A 20,937-nucleotide genomic window follows, 5' to 3' on the forward strand; every position below is an offset into this window, starting at 1 on the left:
AGACTAAAACCTATGAAGAACGGCTGCAGGATTTGGGTTTGGCCAGTCTAGAGAAAAGAAGGACTAGGGGTGACATGGAAACAGTGTTCCGCTATTTGAGAGGAGGGGATCAACCTATTTTCCAGAGCACCAGAAGGCAAAACAAAAAGCAATGGATGGAAACTCATCAAGGAGAGAAGCAACCTGGAATTAAGGAGAAGGTTCCTAACAGAGAGGACAATTAACCAGTGGAACAGCTTGCCACCAGAAGTCGTGGGTGCTCCAACACTGGAAGCTTTTAAGAAGGGACTGGACAGCCATTTGTTCTGAACTGGAATAGGGTCTCTTTCATGAGCAGGGGGTTGGACTAGATGACCTCCAAGGTCCCGTCCAGTTCTAGTCTGATTAAATTGTCCACATTCAAACAAACAGCCAATACCCCACAAGACAGCTGCAGAATTAAGACATTTTTTTTTTCTGAAAATGACAGAACATGCCTTGGAACATCGGCCCACTCGATGATTCTATTGCAGAGCCCCCAAGGGTGGAATTTGCATGGCTGCTGTGATGCAGATTGCATGATTGTCTCTCCCTGCCAATCCCCTCGGGTGCATGTAGCATGCTGGCACATCAGATTAAAAGAAAAAAGAAGAAAAAAAATTCCATGCAATCAGGAAGGCTGTTTTTCTCACACGCTCAAAATTATTCAGAGTGATTCCCGGTTTGCAGCCAGCTCGAAGAAAATGACATTTGTACCTTTTTTTTTTCCCTACGGGGAAGGCTTGTTCTCCTCCAGGGATGACTCAATGTTCTTGTGAGGGTGCACCTGCCAGGTGCACCCATTCCCACATAAAAGCTACACCGTGTCAGCTCTTGCAGGCAAGGTCAGCTGTGGAGAGCAGCAGAGCCCTTGCTATAGGCACATCTGAAAATATTCCACCGATGATCCGGTCATGATTGAGCTGAGATTAAATTCTGCCCAGGTAATGAGACATTGGAAAGAGGCTTCTAAATATGGAGCAGGGAGGGCTTTAAAAAAAAGAAAAAAAAAAAAAACCTCAACTTGATTAGGGATTGCCTGAGGTTGCGATGTCAGATATGTGCAAGGCTTTCCACAGCTTGCAGTTTTAACCCCCAAGGTCCCAGAAAGAGAGGGATCATTCAAATGCATGGATGTTGGAAGCTAATAACCTCTGGCAAATTAGGAAAAGGAGGAGGGGGGAGAGAAGGAGGAGGGGGAAAAGAGAAAGGAGGAGGAGGAAGATGGTAAAGGAGGGGGAGGGGAAGGGAGAGGGAGGGGAAAGAAGGAGAAGAAGGAGAAGGAGGAGGAGGAGAAGGAGAAGGAGAAGAAGGAGAAGGATTGTGGAGTTCTTGGTGCTCTCTGAGCTTGGTTGTTGCAGATGTTTCATGACCCAACTTGCTAGCATCATCGATGCTAGAATAGAGGTGGGCTTGCAGGGAGAAGGAGGAGGAGGAAGAGGAGGAGGAAGGGGAAGAGAGGAGAAGGAGAAGAAGGAGGAGGAGGGGGAGGAGTAGGAGAAGGAGGTGGAGGAGGAGGAGGAGAAGGAAGAGGAGGAGGAGGAGGAGGAGGAGGAGGAGGAGGAGGAGGAGGAGGAGAAGAAGAAGAAGAAGAAGAAGAAGAAGAAGAAGAAGAAGAAGAAGAAGAAGAAGAAGAAGAAGAAGAAGAAGAAGAAGAAGAAGAAGAATCCTTTAGGTAGGTTTGGTTGTTAAAATGCCCAGGCATTAACCATTCCATGTGCTCCAAAATGAGAAGACCTCAGCGCATCACGTTGCCCAAATTCAGAAAGAGACGTAAGATCTGAATTTCTATCCATCTCTTCCATCCATTTAAGACAAACTCCTCTTGCATTCACTGCTGTCTGCTGTCGCTGAATAGTTTTCATGAATAAGCCAAGACACAGCCTGAGCGTCAGTGCAGTAGAGTGATCAAAGGCGGTCCTTTCCTCTCAGCCTTTAGGAGGCAGGCAATGGCCAAACACAGGCAGTCCTTGACTTACAATCACAACGGAGCCCAAAGCTTCTGTTGCTAATACGTGAAACATTCATTAAGTGAGATTTGCTCCATGTTGTGGCCTTTTTTTGCTGCAGTTGTTAATTAATTCTGTTGTTCTTTCATTAAATAGTGGAAGGGGCTTGCCTCCAGAAGTTCTGGGTGCTCCATTACTGGAGATTTTTAAGAAGAGACTAGGGGGTTGGACTAGAAGACCTTCAAGGTCCCTTCCAGGTTCTATTCCATTCCATTCCACTCCACTCCACTCCACTCCACTCCACTCTACTCTATTCCATTCCAAGCAGGGGGCTGGACTAGAAGACCTCCAAGATCCCTTCCAGGTTCCATTCCATTCCGTTCCGTTCCGTTCCATTCCATTCCATTCCATTCCATTCCATTCCATTCCATTCTATTCTATTCTATTCTATTCTATTCTATTCTATTCTATTCTATTCTATTCTATTCTATTCTTCTACTCTACTCTACTCTACTCTACTCTACTCTACTCTACTCTACTCTACTCTACTCTACTCTACTCTATTCCATTCCAAGCAGGGGGCTGGACTAGAAAACCTCCAAGGTCCCTTCCAGGTTCCATGCTATTCCATTCCATTCCATTCCATTCCATTCCATTCCATTCCATTCCATTCCATTCTATTCTATTCTATTCTATTCTATTCTATTCTATTCTATTCTATTCTATTCTATTCTTCTACTCTACTCTACTCTACTCTACTCTACTCTACTCTACTCCATTCCAAGCAGGGGGCTGGACTAGAAGACCTCCAAGGTCCCTTCCAGCTGTATTCTATTCTAAATCTAGTCGTTAAGTTAGTAACATGTGAATCTGGCTTCCCCCTCAACTTTGCTTCTCAGAAAATCGCCGAAGGAGATCACCTGACCCCAAGAGACATGTAACCGTCATAAATACGAATCAGTTGCCAAGCGTCTGAATTTTGATCACGTGACCATGGGGAACGCTGCAACGGTTGTCAGGCTGAAAAATGAGTGTAAGTCACTTTTTTTTTCAGTGCCCTGGTAACTTTGAACGGTCACTAAACAAACATTTGCAAGTCGAGAACTGTCTGTAACAGGTTTTCGTGAGTTCAGAAAGAGATTATTTCTTCAATCAAGTGAGATTCAAGGCAAAATCAGCCCTTTGATGCAAAGATAATCCTGGACTTACAATGGGGAGCAGTATTTTTGCAAGGCCGTCATTAAGCGAGCCAAGCCCAATTGCATGATCTTTTTGGCCATGGGTGTTAAGCAAATCCCTGCCGTCCTTAAGTGAATCACTCCATCGTTAAGCAGATCTGGCTTCCCCATTAACACTGTAGAGATGCCTGCTAGGAAAGTTGCAAATCACTTGGCTTCCGGAGGCCACAATGATCCTAAATACAGGCCAATCTGCCAAAATACAGAAATATTTGCATCTTAGTATTTTATATTTTGGTCAACGAACTAAAAAAAATGGACAGAAATACATGCCGGTTGCCAAATGCCTGAATTTCGAACACGTGACTTTGGGGATGTTGCAGAGAAGAGCAACAAAGGTGATCAGGGGACTGGAAGCTAAAACATATAAGGAGCGGTTGCTAGAATTGGGCATGTCTAGTTTAATGAAGAGAAGGACGAGGGGGGACATGATAGCAGTGTTCCAGTATCTCAGGGGCTGCCCCAAAGAAGAGGGAGTCAAGCTATTCTCCAAAGCACCAGAAGGCAGGACAAGAAGCAACAGATGGAAACTAATCAAGGAGAGAAGCAACTTAGAACTAAGGAGAAATTTCCTGACAGTGAGAGCAATTAACCAGTAAAACAACCTGCCTCCAGAAGCTGTGAATGCTCCAACACTGGAGGTTTTTAAGAAGAGACTGGACAGCCATTTGTCTGAAATGGTATAGGATTTCCTGCTTGAGCAGGGGGTTGGACTAGATGACCTCCAAGGTCCCTTCCTATTATTATTATTATTATGGAGGATCATCGCACAGTCAGCCAGATGTTCAGACTGGATTTGGCATTTTGTCTATCTATCGAGACCTTACCCAGGACCTGGGATAGGCAGATGTGGATGTTTGATGGTATTACAGATATCGTTGCAGGATGGAAGCAGTTCCTAGTAAGGCCGCCTTTTGCAATTGACTAATAGCGAATTTGTCAATGCCAATGGTGTTCAAATGGTGCTCCCGTTGTTTTGGGATTGCACCCAAGGAGCCTATTACTATTGGTACTACCCTTGTTTGCTTTTGCCACAGTCTTTCTATTTCTATTTGTAGGTCTTTGTATTTTGTTATCTTCTCCAGTTCTTTCTCGTCTATTCTGCTGTCTCCAGGCACTGCCACGTCCACTATCCAGACTTTTTTGTCTTTCTTATCGACAATTGTTAAGTCTGGGGTGTTATGTTGCAGGTGCTTGTCTGTTTGAATTCTGAAGTCCCAGAGCAGTTTAATTTTATCATTTTCTATGACTTTCTCTATTTTATGATCCCACCAGTTTTTGCTTACAGGCAAATGATATTTTTTGCAGATCTTCCAATGCACCATTGTTGCTACTTTGTCATGCCGCTGCTTGTAATCAGTCTGTGCAATCTTCTTGCAACAGCTTACCAAGTGGTCCACTGTTTCTTCAGCTTCTTTGCATAGGCGGCATTTACTGTCTGTTGCTGTCTTCTCAATTTTAACTTTGTATGCATTTGTCCTTAAGGCTTGGTATTTTGAAGCCAGAATAATACCATAAAGGCAATCAACACCTGGGCAATCCCAGTTATTAGGTACACAGCTGGAATAGTGGACTGGACTCAAGCAGAACTAAAAGCAATGGATAGGCAGACCAGAAAAATAATGACAATGAATCATGCCCTTCATCCACGCAGTGACATTGATAGACTTTATCTACCAAGGCAAATAGGTGGGCGTGGAATGCTACAAGTACATCAGATGGTTGAAGAAGAAAAAATGGCTTTGGAAGAATATCTGAAGAACAATGATGAAGATGCACTGAAATTAGTATATCAGGAAGGCTTACTAACTACTGGAGAGACCAAACTGGCCTACAAGAAAGACCAAATGAAGAACAGAATAGAGGCATGGGAAGACAAAGCACTACATGGCCAATACATGAAAAAAATAGCTGGGAAAGCAGATAATAATAAAACCTGGCAATGGCTAAGAGCAGGAAAATTGAAGAAAGAGACCGAGGGACTAATTCTGGCTGCACAAGACCAAGCCTTAAGGACAAATGCATACAAAGTCAAAATTGAGAAGACAGCAACAGACAGTAAGTGCCGCCTATGCAAAGAAGCTGAAGAAACAGTGGACCACTTGGTAAGCTGTTGCAAGAAGATTGCACAAACTGATTACAAGCAGCGGCATGACAAAGTAGCAACAATGGTGCATTGGAAGATCTGCAAAAAATATCATTTGCCTGTAAGCAAAAACTGGTGGGATCATAAAATAGAGAAAGTCATAGAAAATGATAAAATTAAACTGCTCTGGGACTTCAGAATTCAAACAGACAAGCACCTGCAACATAACACCCCAGACTTAACAATTGTCGATAAGAAAGACAAAAAAGTCTGGATAGTGGACGTGGCAGTGCCTGGAGATAGCAGAATAGAAGAGAAAGAACTGGAGAAGATAACAAAATACAAAGACCTACAAATAGAAATAGAAAGACTGTGGCAAAAGCAAGCAAGGGTAGTACCAATAGTAATAGGCTCCTTGGGTGCAATCCCAAAACAACTGGAGCACCACTTGAACACCATTGGCATTGACAAATTCGCTATTAGTCAATTGCAAAAGGCGGCCTTACTAGGAACTGCTTCCATCCTGCGACGATATCTGTAATACCATCAAACATCCACATCTGCCTATCCCAGGTCCTGGGTAAGGACTCGATAGGTAGACAAAATGCCAAATCCAGTCTGAACATCTGGCTGACTGTGCGATGATCGAAAATAATAATAATAATAATAATAATAATAATAATAATAATAATAATAATAATAATAATAATAATTATTATTATTATTATTATTATTGTACCATATGGATTTTCCGCATTGATTCCTCTATCCAGCTTTCCCTGATGAAGAAACCAGGATAAGGGGCAGGTCAGGCAGTGGGCTAGGAAGATCTAGTCATCCTTTCTTCTTCCCAGTGTTCTTTTTCCCCACAAGCAAATTGGCCTCCTTCCTTTTATTGCTTAATATAAACCTGATACGATGAAGTCCATTAATTAAAACGTGAATATTTCAAAGGGTATTTTCAGGAGTGGAAGTTTCATCTCTCTGAAAAAGGGTGTGGGAAGCAGCAACGGTGTTAAAAAATAGAGATGAGGGGGAAGAAGAGAACAGAAGGGTATGTGTGGGGAGGGGGGGGGTCATGTTATTTATTTTTGCCAAAAGATCATCCAACTATTTAATGGGGGAATGAATATGTTTGCTTTGCTCAGTGGAACAACCTGCCTCCAGAAGTTGGGAATGCTCCAATACTGGAATTTTTAAAAAGAGACTGCACAAACATTTATCTGGGATGGTATAATGGTATAAGGTCTTCTGCCTCAGATAGAGGGATGGATTAGAAGATCTCCAGGATCCCTTCCAACTATTCTATTCTATTCTATTCTATTCCATTCCATATTTTCTATTCTATTCTATTCTATTCTATTCTATTCTATTCCATATTTTCTATTCTATTCTATTCTATTCTATTCTATTCTATTCTATTCTATTCTATTCTATATTCTATTCTATTCTATTCTATTCTATTCTATTCTATTCTATTCTATTCTATTATTCTATTCTATTCTATTCTATTCTATTCTATTCTATTCTATTCTATATTTTCTATTCTATTCTATTCTATTCTATTCTATTCTATTCTATCTATTCTATTCTATTCCATTCCATATTTTCTATTCTATTCTATTCTATTCTATTCTATTCTATTCTATTCTATTCTATTCTATTCTATTCTATTCTATTCCATATTTTCTATTCTATTCTATTCTATTCTATTCTATTCTATTCTATTCTATTCTATTCTATTCTATTCTATTCCATTCCATCTCTTCTCTTCTCTTCTACTCTACTCTACTCTACTCTACTCTACTCTACTCTACTCTACTCCACTCCACTCCACTCCACTCCACTCCCATCTCATCCCTTCCCATCCCAATTAACATTTTCCAAAACATTCAGACCACTGCAAAACTTTCCCTGAATTTTGCAGTCCATTTGTCATCCAGGAATAGCAAAGCCAAAAATGGATAGATTCGGGACACTGCTGTACAGAAAATGGATTCATTAGGGGAAGTGACAAAAAGAAGCATGCAGAAATACTTGCATTAAGGACAGCTATAACCAAATTTCTTCCCTTATCAAAAATTGCATGCGAACTAAAGGCGAATGCGTGCCTCTGCTTTAATTTGCAAGCTAATGTGGAAATTTATTGGAATGGGTTTATCATTAAATGCATGCTAGGCACAGACTAAAAGTAAATGATTTTTGCTATAGCCAAGGGGCACTTAGCAAGTCTCTCTCTTTCACCATTCAGATTTTATATCCTGCCATGTTCTTTCTCGCAGCACTTCATCTTTTGATGCCAGGGCCCTAAATCATACTGTATTTTTGAGGCATTTAGGAGACGAAACTCCTGCAGAATTATCCACTCATATCTTTGCAGCAATGAGGGATTGGGGTGACATGATAACAGTCTTCCAATATTTGACGGGCTGCCGCAAAGAAGAAGGGGTCAAGCTATTCTCCAAAGCACCAGAAGTTAAGATGAGAAGCAATGAATGGAAACTAATCAAGGAGAGAATCAACCTGGAACTAAGGCAAAATTTCCTGACAGTGAGAACAATAAATCAGTGGAACAGCTTGCCTCCAGAAGTTGTGGGTGATCCAACCCTGGAGGTTTTTAAGAAGAGACTGGACAACTATTTGTCTGAAATTGTTTAATGAAGAGAAGGATGAGGGGTGACATGATAGCAGTGCTCCAATATCTCAGGAGCTGCCCCAAAGAAGAGGGAGTCAAGCTATTCTCCAAAGTGCCTGAAGGCAGGACAAGAAGCAAAGGATGGAAACTAACCAAGGAGAAAAGCAACCTAGAACAAAGGAGAAATTTCCTGACAGTTGGAACAATTAACCAGTGGAACAACCTGCCTCCAGAAGCTGTGAATGCTCCAACACTGGAAGTTTTTAAGAAGAGACTGGACAGCCATTTGTCTGAAATGGCATAGGGTTTCCTGCCTGAGCAGGGGGGTGGACTAGATGACACCCAAGGTCCCAATTTTGTTATTCAGATAGCAGTTTTACAATATCTAAGGGGCTGCTACAAAGAAGACAGGGTCAACCTATTCTCCAAAGCAACTGAAGGCAGGACAAGAAGCAACAGGTGGAAACTCATCAAGGAGAGAAGCAACCTAGAACTAAGGAGAAACTTCCTGACAGTGAGGACAATTAACCAGTGGAACAACCTGCCTCCAGAAGCTGTAAATGCTCCATCACTGAAAGTTTTTAAGAAGTGATTGGAGAACCATTTGTCTGAAATGGTGTAGGGTTTCCTGCCTGTGCAGGGGGTTGGACTAGAAGACCTCCAAGGTCCCCTCCAACATAGTTATTCTGTTAATACTGGTATTTTTCAGAATCTCCAGCCAAAATCTCCCGGCAAAAAGATTTACTGTGACGTAGTAATTTATATTCCCCAAGCTAGTAAACATTCACTTAATGGGATAAGTCATGTGGGACGGCGATGAGCCTTGAATTCATGAGGTGTGACACCACACAAAATTGTTATTGTATGACATTGACTTCTGAGCATTAAACGGAGACCACCACAGCAATGAATGTGGAATGGTAACGTCAGTTGTTTGAAAGGTCTTTTATTTGGGAGCTGATGAGCAGAAAGATCCATGAAAAAGAGGACAAAATGCTTGGTGTCCACTGGCATTTTCTACCCTTTCAAAGAAGTATTGTAGGAAGGCCCAAACATTTTGGATTTCCTCTTCCAGAGAATTGCAGAGGAAGTGTGTGCCTGTGTGTATGTATATGTGTGTATGCAGGCACATGTTTAGAATAGAATAGAATAGAATAGAATGGAATAGAATAGAATAGAATAGAATAGAATAGAATAGAATAGAATAGAATAGAATAGAATAGAATAAGGAATAGAATAGAATAGAATAGAATAGAATAGAATAGAATAGAATAAAATAGAATAGAATAGAATAGAATAGAATAATGGAATGGAATAGAATAGAATAGAATAAGGAATAGAATAGAATAGAATAGAATAGAATAGAATAGAATAGAATGGAATGGAATGGAATGGAATGGAATGGAATAGAATAGAATATCAGAGTTGAAAGGGACCTTGGAGGTCATCTAGTCCAACCTCCTGCTCAGGCAGGAACCCTACACCATTTCAGACAAATGGCTGTCCCTTCTTAAAATACTTGCAGTGTTGGAGCATTCACCGCTTCTGGAGGCAGGTTGTTCCACTGGTAAATTGTTCTAATTTTGTGCCTTACAAGTTAGAAAATTCAATCTGGAGGAAATATTTGGCTGTGCAGTTCAACAGTTGCCTGATCAATAGACTAAATATGTACATATGTGAAGTCGGAAGTGTCAACCATACTTCACTTCCTACAGACACTGTCTTCCCCATTACTTTCTGTTTCCCGGGATCATGCTAGTAACCACCATAGTGTTAAGGCTAGGGTAAAAGACTAATGGGAGAGAATATTTGTAGCTAAGGATTGGACTGTGGGGTCCTTGGTGCTCTCTGAGCTTGGAGGAAGAGGAGGAGGAGGAGGAGGAGGAAGCCTGTGGAGTCCATGATGCTCTCTGAGCTTGGTTGTTTGCTTGCAAACCTTTCATGACCCAACTAGATAACATCATCAATGCTAGAAGGAAGGAGGAGGAGGAGGAGGAGGAGAGGAGGAAGAGGAACACTGTGGGGTTCTTGGTGTTCTCTGAGCTTTGTGGTTTCCTTGCAGATGTTTCATGACTCACCTAGGTGACATCATCACTGCTAGAAGGAAATGGCGTTTGCAGAGAGGAGGAGGAGGAGGAGGAAGAGGAGGAGGAGGAGGAGGAGGAGGAGGAGGGCTGTGAGGACTTTGAGCTTGGTAGTTTTCTTGCAGATGTTTCATTACCCACCTAGGTAATATCATCCGTGCTAGAGGAAGGTTTGAAGGCAGAGAATATTTATAGCTCAGAGGCAAATAGTGGGGTCCTTGGTTCTCTCTGAGTAGGTGGTGTTCTTGCAGATGTTTCATTGCCCAATTAGGTAACATCATTAGCACTAGAAGGGGTTTGGGAGGGGGAGAAAGTGAACGAGGAGGAGGAGGAGGAGGAGGAGGACAGTGGAGTCCTTGGTGCTCTCTGAGCTTGGTGGTTTTCTTGCAGATGTTTCATTACCCAACTAGGTAACATCATCAGTACTGGAAGGGAATGGGGTCCGTAGAGGAGGAGGAGGAGGAGGAGGAGGAGGAGGAGGAGGAGGAGGAGGAGATTGTGGGGTGCTTGGTACTCTCTGAGTTTGGTTATTTTCCTTGCAGACATTTGATTGCCCAGATAACATCAGCAGTGCTAAAAGGGAGTCTCTCTTTATATCAGTGGTTCTCAACCTTTTTAATGCCGCGACCCCCAACCGGTTGAAAGTCAAGGACTACTCAACCGGTCGTAAGTCGAGGACTACTCAACCGGTGCAGCACTGTTTGCAGAATGGGACTTTTGGCGGGCTCAGCAGGGCAGAGACAGCCTGGACCATTCGTATTGGCTTTTGAAAGCCAATAGAATTAGATTCTATTCAAGAGAGTCTATTCTATTGGCTTTCAAAAGCCAATAGAATAAAAGGGAGTAGCACAGCTAAGGAAAAGGGGAAAAAAAATGGCGGACTGCATTGTTTGGCGACCCCCGTGAAATGGTCGTTCGACCACAAATGGGGTCCCGACCCACAGGTCGAGAACCACTGCTTTATATACAAGTGGTTTGCTCTGTCAGTGTTAGAACTATCAGTCTAGAGTCTAGACAAACAAATAAGAAACAACAGCCTAATCAAGCCAAAAACATTCCCACCATCACTGACAGGGCAAGCCGCTAATAGATAAAAGAGAGCAAACCCATGCTTCCTTCTAGGACTGATGATGTTACCTAGTTGGGTCATGAAACGTCTGCAAGAAAGAAAGAAAAAAAACCCAGCTCAGAGAGCACCAAGGACCTTGGAGTTAAAAGGCTTTTTCAATCACTCAACAGTGTTATACAACACAAAAGGTGGAAATAAAAATCAAAGATAATATAAGATAAATAAAACAACATGGAATAAAAGATCAATTGAACCCGGTCAGTACAGGTGAAACATTCTCAATCCAGCTCACCCCTTAGACCCTGACAGGGCCATTAGCCCTAAGGCTTGGGTGAAGAGACGGTTGTAAATTAAAGCTAGAAACAGATAAACCGGTGGGTTAACATTTATTGTTCTTACAAAACCTAGAACAGCCTTAATCAAATCAAACTCTTCCTAGTGAGGTCCTGCCGAATCTCGCCAGTTATTAAACAGAACGTGGCAGCAGTATAGAACAGGGTTATCACTCAGGCCAACCAAAAGATAATTAAGATTAAAAAGAGCATGGATAACCTGGGGATTGAGTTAATAAAACTATAATAAATGCATCTACATCTACATCAGCTATCCAGGTCTTTTATAATTCTCAGGGTGCCCAACGCATCCCTGCTGCAATAAAACTTTTATGGATCACATTTTTGTTTTAATTCAGCATCTCATACATTCAGTCCAGGTTGTTAAGACATGAGGAGGAGGAGGAGGAGGAGGAGGAGGAGGAGGAGGAGGAGGAGGAGGAGGAGGAGGAGGAGGAGGAGGAGGAGAAAAAAGACTGTGGGGTCTTTGGTGCTCTCTGAGCTTGGTGATTTTCTAGCAGACATTTCATTATCCAAATAGGTAACATCATCGGTGCTAGAAGGGAATGGGGTTTGCAAAGATGATGATGATGAGGAGGAGGAGGAGGAGAAGGAGAAGAAGGAGGAGGAGAAGGAAGAAGAGGAGGAGGAGGAGGAGGAGGAGGAGGAGGAGGAGGAGGAGGAGGAGAAGAAGAAGAAGAAGAAGAAGAAGAAGAAGAAGAAGAAGAAGAAGAAGAAGAAGAAGAAGAAGAAGAAGAAGAAGAAGAAGAAGAAGAAGAAGAAGAAGAAGAAGAAGAAGAAGAAGAAGAAGAAGAAGAAGAAGAAGAAGAAGAAGAAGAAGAAGACTGTGGGGTTCTTGGTGCTTTCTGAGCTTGGTGATTTTCTTGCAGACGTTTCATTATCCAAATAGGTAACATCATCAGTGCTAGAAGGGAATGGGGTTTGCAAAGATGAGGAGGAGGAGTTTGTTGCTCTTCTCTGAATTTTTTCCAAACTCTCAACATCTTTTTTTGTGATATGGTGATCAAAAATGGCTGCAGTATTCCAGGTGTGTCCTTACTAAGGCTTTGTAAAGCGGTACTATCACCTCTCGTGACTGTTCTGTTGAGGCAGGACTGCACTGGCTTTTCTGGCAGCTGCAACATACTACTGGCTCAATATTTAAGTGCTGGTCCACCAGGACACATAGATCCTTCTCACAGGCACCACTGTTGAGCCAGGTACCTGTGCATTTGTCTAACTATGAAACCTTACTTTTCTCATCACTCAACTGCATCTTGTTCGACTGTTGGAATGGAGGGTGGGGTGATTTGAACAAGGTTGAACCAAAATAGAGATGTACAATTTCCACCCAGCCATTTTTTTTCAATTCAGAATAGAGCTGGAAGGGACCTTGGAGGTCTTCTAGTCCAACCCCCCCGTCAGGAAGTTTCTCCTTAGTTCCAGGTTGCTTCTCTCCTTAATTAGTTTCCATCCGTTGCTTCTTGTCTTATTTCTGATGCTTTGGAGAATAGCTTGACTCCCTCTTCTTTGGGGCAGCCCCTGAGATATTGGAAGACTGCTATCATGTCACCCTTCTTCTTTTCACTGGACTACTGCAACACAGTCTTGGTAGGGCAGCCCTTAGAAGCTACAGAATACAGAATAACAGAGTTGGAAGGGACCTTGGAGATCTTCTAGTCCAACCCTCTGTTCAGGCAGGAAACCCTATACCATTTCAGAAAAATGGTTGTCCAAACTCTTCTTAAAAACTTCCGGTGTTGGAGCATTCACCGCTTCTGGAGGCAGATTCTTCCACTGGTCAATTGTTCCACCTGTCAGGAAATTTCTCCTTATATTCTAGGTTGCTTCTCTCCTTGGTTAACTTCCCTCCATCCATTGCTTCTTGCCCTCCCTTCAGGGGTTTTGGAGAATAGCTTGACTCCCTCTTCTTTGGGGCAGCCCCTGAGATACTGGAACACTGCTATCATGTCCCCCCTCGTCCTTCTCTTCATTAGACTAGACATACCCAATTCCTGCCACCGTTCCTTATATGCTTTAGCCTCCAGTCCCCTAATCATCTTTGTTGCTCTTCTCTGCACTCTTTCTGGAGTCTCAGCATCTTGTTTATATCATGGCGACCAAAACTGGATGTGAAGGAGACAATGTCCTTCAATCGGCTGTTCAAAAATGCAACGGGAAGAGGATAGCTCCAGAAATTCGGAGGAGATCAAAACTGAGATCCCTTACATCCAGCAAATGATGATTTCCTCGGACTCCGCAGGAACTATTATGGCTTCTCTGCTTCCAGGGCGAAGAGGCGAGGATTTATCTTTCCCTTCCGATGCTCAGCGTGAGTCATGCAAATCGCATGCAGAATTGATGAGCGCAACATGGGCATCTGCTAAGACAATCTCGTTGGCTTCCAGGGTTCCTGCTGTGGGTGCACCAGGTTGGGATATTAGCTTGTTTTATTGATGCTCTGCAGAGATCTCAACCGCCTGCCTTTGGTTTCCACTATCTGCTTTCAGACCCAGAGAAGACAGCCAGAGAAAGACGAGGCAAGGTCATGTGGAAAGAAAAACACGGCCTCCTTGGGCCTCCATCTTTGGAGACACCTGCAGCTCCATGAGTCGGAGTTGAATCCAAACACCCACCCAGATCCAAACCAAAGATGAAAGATCAATCAATCAGAGCAGAGCTTCTTGGAGGTCTTCTAATCCAGCCCCCTGCTCAAGCAGGAGAACCTATACCATCTCAGACAAGTGACTGTCTAGTCTCTTCTTGAAAACTTCCAGTGATGGAACGTCCACGATTTCTGAAAGCAACTTCTGTTCCACTGGCTGATTGTCCTCACTGTAAGGAAGTTTCTCCTTAATTCCAGGTTGCTTCTCTCTTTGGTCATTTTTCAACCATTGTTTCTTGTCCTGTCTTCAGATGCTTTGGAGAATAATTTCACCCCCTCTTCTTTGGGGCAGATACTGGAATACAGGATACAGCTACCTCCAGTGATGGAGCACCCACAACTTCTGGTGGCAAGCTATTCCACTGGTTAATTGTCCTGACTGTTAGGAAGTGTCTCCTTAATTTAGGTTGGATCTCTCCTTGATAACTTTCCATCTTATTTCTTGTCCTGTTCTCAGGAGCGTCGGGCAAAAGTTCACTTCTCTCCTCCTTGTTTTTCTCTTTCCCTCTTTTCCTAGTCTCTTGATTTTCATTTTACATTCAGAAAAATGTTAGTACAACTTAAAATTGCCGAGGAGTTGTATGATTCTTTTTCAAAAGGAATAGGCATAAAAACAACTCTTGAAGCAACATTAGGCTGGCAAGTCCACCATAATTTTATGGATGTGGGGATAGGAGGGAGAAATTCCAGCTTTCTTTTTGGAAGGAGAATTTCCTTTTGGATAGGAAGAAGCAAACAGGAAAAGAGGGATTTTGAAGCCAAGTCTTGTCCACCTACCAGTTGCAAATCTGAATGTTTGCATGTGAGTCACATTGTATCATTAAAGCTATGTAGACAACCAGTGAAGCTTCCATTAATCAGAACAAAGTGTTAAGGGAGCTTTGGGATGGGATGGAAAATATGGAATGGAATAGAATAGAAAATATGGAATGGAATGGAAAGGAATGGAATAGAAAACATGAAATGGAAGGGAAGGGAATGGAATGAAATGCAATGGAATGGAGTGGAGTGGAGTGGAGTGGAGTGGAGTGGAGTAGAGTAGAGTAGAGTAGAGTAGAGTAGAGTAGATTAAAATAAACAGAGTTGGACAGGTTGGGGATCACATGACCTCGGAACACTACAATTATCATATTGTGAAAGAAAGCTTCCAAGAAACTAAAATGTTTTGGCCATTTCTGTTTCTTGGCTTACCTACAGACCCAGGGAGGGGAGGGGGATAATAATAATAATAATAATAATAATAATAATAACAACAACAACAACAACAACAACAACAACAACAATAAAGCTGCTGCAAGAAGATCGCACAGACTGACTACAAGCAGCAGCATGACAAAGTAGCAACAATGGTGCATTGGAAGATCTGCAAGAAATATCATTTGTCTGTAAGCAAGAACTGGTGGGATCATAAAATAGAGAAAGTCATAGAAAATGATAAAATTACACTGCTCTGAGACTTCAGAATTCAAACAGACAAGCCCCTGCAACATAACACCCCAGACTTAACAATTGTCGATAAGAAAGACAAATAGTGGATGTGGCAGTGCCTGGAGACAGCAGAATAGACGAGAAAGAACTGGAGAAGATAACAAAATACAAAGACCTACAAACAGAAATAGAAAGACTGTGGCAAAGGCAAGCAAGGGTAGTACCAATAGTAACAGGAGCCTTGGGTGCAATCCCAAAACAACTGGAGCACCACTTGAACACCATCATCAGCATTGACAAATTCACCATTAGTCAATTGCAAAAGGCGGCCTTACTAGGAACCGCTTCTATCCTGCGACGATATCTGTAATAACATCAAACATCCACATCTGCCTATCCCAGATCCTTGGGAAGGACTCAATAGGTAGACAAAAATGCCAAATCCAATCTGAACATCTGGCTGACTGTGCAATGATCAATAATAATAATCATCATAATCATCATCATAATAATAATAGTAATAATAGTAATAATAATTATAATTATAGTAGTAGTAGTAGTAGTAGTAGTAGTAATAGTAGTAGTAGTAGTAATAATAATAATAATAGTTGGAAGGGACCTTAGAGGTCATCTAGCCCAACCCCCTGCTCAGGCAGGAAACCCTGTACCATTCCAGACAAATGGCTGTCCAGTCCCTTCTTAAAAACTTCCAGTGTTGGAGCATTCACAGGTTCTGGAGGCAGGTTGTTCCACTGGTTATTGAACAGAATGTGCATTTGCAGGAATGAGTTGTGAAGTCTGGGAATCAAGCCCTTCAGATTATTTACTATGTAATGGAAGATTTCGCTCATAACAATCGTCTGATGCTTAACTGGGGGATGTGACTTGCATTGTCAGGGAGAAGGGGAGTTTCTATGCTTTTAATTTGCTGTTCTGGCGCCAATTTAACCAGAACTGGTTTTCCAGTCATCTGTGCCGATATGGTGTGCTCAATAAAGTGTTGCATTAGAGTCTGGAAGTTCTCAGCTGTGCTTATTTCTTTGGGATCATCAATCGGAACCTTGACACACATGCTGTGTGCCAAGCACCCAAATTTTGACCCCATAGTCGCGGGGATGCTGTGATGCTGGCTAGTGTGAGGAAGAGTTGCAAGTCACTTTTGCTCAGGGCCATTGTAACTTCAAACAGCCACTAAAGGAATGGTTATAAGTGGAGGACTACTTGTATATTCATCAGTTCCTTTCAAAGTCAAGTCAAGATAGATCTGTGCTGCTGGTCATAAATCAAAGCAAATTAACTTGGACGATAAAATCATTCGTGAAGGCCACCCTAACAGCTGAAAAGAAAAGAAATCGCATCACATCACCCATTTAAGCAAACATTCTGTGGGGTCCTTTGATCAAAGCATCAACCACTTTACTTACCCAAGAAATCCAGCCCAGTGGTGTCCTTGGTGGAACTCATGCAATTCTCCAGGTAAATCCCATCCTTAAAACAATTGTCCTGCTTTTTGGTTAAGCCAAAGATCTCACTGGGTTGATCCAGCACCTCTCCAGTGAAACAAGAGCACGGTGTCTGCATGATGCCACAAGGGTGTGAGCTGCTGCTGGTGGTCAAGCAAGTATCCAGCCATTTGCACAGCATCTGGCAAGCGGCTTTGCTAGGGCTTCTGTTGCCAACCACAAGATACTCAACCGAGAAGTCTCTTTCCTGAACCTTGGCCGGTTTCCACCTGATCCACCCGCTATCCACTTTGGACAGAGTCTGCTTCATCTGGAGGAACTGCTTGTTTGACTGGAGGAAGGCGTAGCGGGTAGAGCCATCGCAAAGGTTCAACACGTCGTCAAAGCTCTCCATGCCCAGGTACGTCCGTGTAGACTCCAAGAAGGAGTCAAATTGGTACGTGTGTATCTGCTGATGGTCGCAGAGACCCGAGGGCTTCAAAACCTTCATGTACAACGTGTATCTCCTAGGATCGGGGTTCTGGATAATCCAATTGCAGCGGGAAGCGTTCAACGGGAAGACGGCAAAAGAGGAGAAGTATCCAAAAAACTTGCCCTGGACCAAGGTGGTGCAGGGCGAAGGTCCCAAGTCAAGGGCCACCACGGTCCACACTAAGAACGGTGGCAACAACCAAAGCAGGTTCAAGGAATATCTATTGCTCCTCCTCATCCTAGTCCCCTGGTCCTTTGGAACTCAAAGCAATTGCCAGGCAAAGTGCAGATCTTGGACATAACAGGAGAAAGAGGGAGAGAGAGAACCGGCCCCCAGTTCAGTGGCAGATGAATCCAGCCTTCTCACGTCGGGATTCAGGTTATTCCTTGTGGCTCGGACAAGCAACCCTACAGAGAGAAGAGAAACCATAGATTTCAGGAATTTGCAGAATGCAGCATGGCGAAAGGCAGTGAGGCCCTGATCTGCCTTGTAAGAACATCTGAAACAGGCATGTCAAACTCGTGACGTCATGTGACGGCGCACGACGTATCGTGACTTTTTCCCCATTGCCGGTAATGGGGTGGGTGTGGTTTCGGCGTGACGCACCCAGCCCGTGGGCCGGCAGTTTGACATGCCTGATCTAAAAGATACCACTAGAACATAGAATCATGGGGTGGGAAAGAAAGACCTTGAAGGTCTTCAAGCTCAACCCTTAGACACAGAGATCAGCTGCCTTGCATTGCTAGGGAGGAAGTTTAAAAAGACCAGGATAAATTATGAGGAAACTTGGAAGTCATACACTTAGAGGTTGACCTGTGGGTCACCTGAGTAGTGCAACTGTGTGTGGAGCCTTCTTGACTGTAGGATGTTTTCTGTTCTGTATCCCTTCACTGTTGAAGACAGGTGCAGGCTGCAAGGGATGAGCCTGTATTGTCTGCATCTCAAACTGAAGCACAAATGGTTCCTGAGGACACAGGTAAACCTCCAAGTGGCCTCAACGACTCTCTAAAAGAATGCAAATGACCAGCTGTCTGCAAGGAGTATAAATCCTGCCCTTCCCCACCATCCAGTCAGAGCTGGAAGACAGAGGATCTCCATAGACCAGGGGTCTTCAAACTTGGCCCTTTGATGACTTGTGGACTTCAAATCCCAGAATTCCTCAGCCAGGCACGCTGCCATAGACATTCCCTTCTTTTCTGTGACAGCCCCTCAAATACTAGAAGACAGCTACTTAGTATAGATATTAAGACCGTATGGAGCTTCTGCTCACAGACCAAGGTCACACCTGCTTGTGTAACACACTCCCCTCCCTTCTCTGCTAAGGGCTTATGACACAAGCTATCTTCTTCCTTTTGAAGGTGTTTTTCAAGCAAGGCCATACAAGCCAACTCTATCTCCACAAATACACTTTCTCTAGCACAGATGTACACCTGACCTTGCCTGTAGATCGTCATGAAGAGCTGCAATAAGCAGAACTGTTGGACAATCTCACATCGGTACCACCCCCGCTGCCATGTACATCATACCACCCACAATGTGCACTACACACAACCTGGAACACAGATATACCATCCGTAGTGTTAAAAGACCTGAAGAAGAGTCTAATATACGCTTGCGTCGAGTAGAACAAGGTGGCATGGATTCATATCTCCATAAGGTTTCCTTTTGATTTTTTTAAATCTACAGCACACCCCAAACCAAGCTTTCTATCTACCTTGACCAGCAATTTCTGGGACTCCTTCTAGCTGTGAGTCCTTAAACTGTTGTGTCTCAATATCCTGTAACATGCAATCAATCAATCAGAATAGAGCTGGAAGGGACCTTGGAGGTCTTCTAGTCCAGCCTCCTGCTCAAGCAGTAGAACCTATACCATTTATTTATTTATTTATGAGACTTATATACCGCTTTAAATGCGAGCACTCTCTAAGCGGTGTACACCAGTAAGCAATGTATATATATATTTACATTGCCCCCAACAATCTGGGTCCTCATTTTACCTACCCCGGAAGGATGGAAGGCTGAGTCAACCTTGAGCCGGTGAGATTTGAACCGCTGACCTGCTGAACACAGTCAGCTAAAGTGGCCTGCAGTACTGCACTCTAACTGCTGCGCCACCTCGGCACTTGATAGTGATTGTCCAGTCTCTTCTTAAAAACCACCAGTGAATGGAGCACCCACAATTTTTGGAGGCAACTTCTGTTCCACTGGTTAATTGTCCTCACTGTTAGGAAGTTTCTCCTTAATTCCTGGTTGCTTTTCTCTTTGGTCAGTTTCCAACCATTGTTTCTTGTCTTTCCTTCTGGTGCTTTAGAGAATAATGTGACCCCCTCTTCTTTGTGGCAGCCCCTCAATACTGGAATATTGCTATCATGTCGCCCCTGTTTCTTCTTTTCTTTAGACTAGCTAAACCCAAGTCTTGCAGCTGTTCTTCATATGTTTTAGTCTCCAGGCCTTGGATCATCTTAGTTGCTCTTCTCTGCACTTTCCCCAACGCTTGTTGCATCTGCAGTAGCACCCTATGCTAAGCTTGCTTTGATTTAATCTTTGGGGCATGGGAAATTTGATAGTGGTCTGCAAAATATTCCAGGACCAAAAACGTCTCCACGTTCTTCATATGCCAGCACACTGGGGAGCACAATCCCTTGCAGCAACAGACAGTCAGCTAGATCAAAGCATCTCCCACCTGAGCTGATCAATGGATGCGAAAGTCTACATAGCCAGTTTGCAAGTTTCTGTAACCTAACTTTGATTTACCTTTGATTTCTGGTTAATGAGGCTTTGTGGGAATCTAGTCTTCTTGGTTAGGAGTCGCTGGAAAGGGAGTTTGTTTTGGGAGAGGCGTAGCCTTTTGCAAAAGCCCGTTTTAATTTTTGTGAGTTTATGCCTTGCTGCATTGTACAAACCGTGAACTTCCCACATTCACTGCAATGCCTGATTTTTTGGGGGAGGAGGTCTTATAGCAGCCCTTACCTTCCCTTTACCTCTTAACAGGTGAGACAAAGCTGAGCTTTAGAAGTCAAGAAGAGTGTGGTGTCTTCAACATGATTTCGTTGGTAATTTATTTATTTTTTGTCTGGCCTTTATTCTTTTTTATAAGTAACTCAAGGTGGTGAGCATACTTAATAGTGCCACCACCTCTTATTTTACCTACAACAACAACCCTGTGAGGGCAGTTGGGCTGATAGAGAGTGACTGACCCAGAAACACCAGCCTGTTTTCCTGTCTAAGGTGGGACTAGAACTCACAGTCTCCTGGTGATTGGTGCAAAGTCACCCAGCTGGCTTTCATGCCTAAGATGGGACTAGAACTCACCATCTCCTGGTGATTGGTCCAAAGTCAACCAGCCATCTTTCCTGCCTAAGGTGGGACTAGAACTCACAGTCTCTTGGTGATTGGTGCAAAGTCACCCAGCCGGCTTTTCTGCCTAAGGCAGGACTAGAACTCACAGTCTCCTGGTGATTAGTCCAAAGTCGACCAGCCATCTTTCCTGCCTAAGAT

General features: G+C 43.2%; 1 protein-coding gene across 10 annotated transcripts in view; it reads right to left on the bottom strand.

Moving 5' to 3' along the window:
- Positions 1-17,819, bottom strand: part of ADGRB1 (adhesion G protein-coupled receptor B1) — a 281,838-nt gene extending 264,019 nt beyond the window's left edge. For all 10 annotated transcript variants that reach the window (XM_039357090.1, XM_039357092.1, XM_039357084.1 and 7 more), the window contains exon 1: positions 16,929-17,819. In XM_039357090.1, the coding sequence (XP_039213024.1) occupies positions 16,929-17,676 (748 nt within the window). In that variant the 5' untranslated portion in view covers positions 17,677-17,819. The remainder of the gene's footprint in view (positions 1-16,928) is intronic.
- Positions 17,820-20,937: the final 3,118 nt, after the last annotated feature.

Source organism: Crotalus tigris, unplaced genomic scaffold, assembly GCF_016545835.1.
Source record: "Crotalus tigris isolate CLP2741 ecotype Arizona unplaced genomic scaffold, ASM1654583v1 scf7180000018864.669028, whole genome shotgun sequence".
NCBI classification, from domain to species: domain Eukaryota; kingdom Metazoa; phylum Chordata; class Lepidosauria; order Squamata; family Viperidae; genus Crotalus; species Crotalus tigris.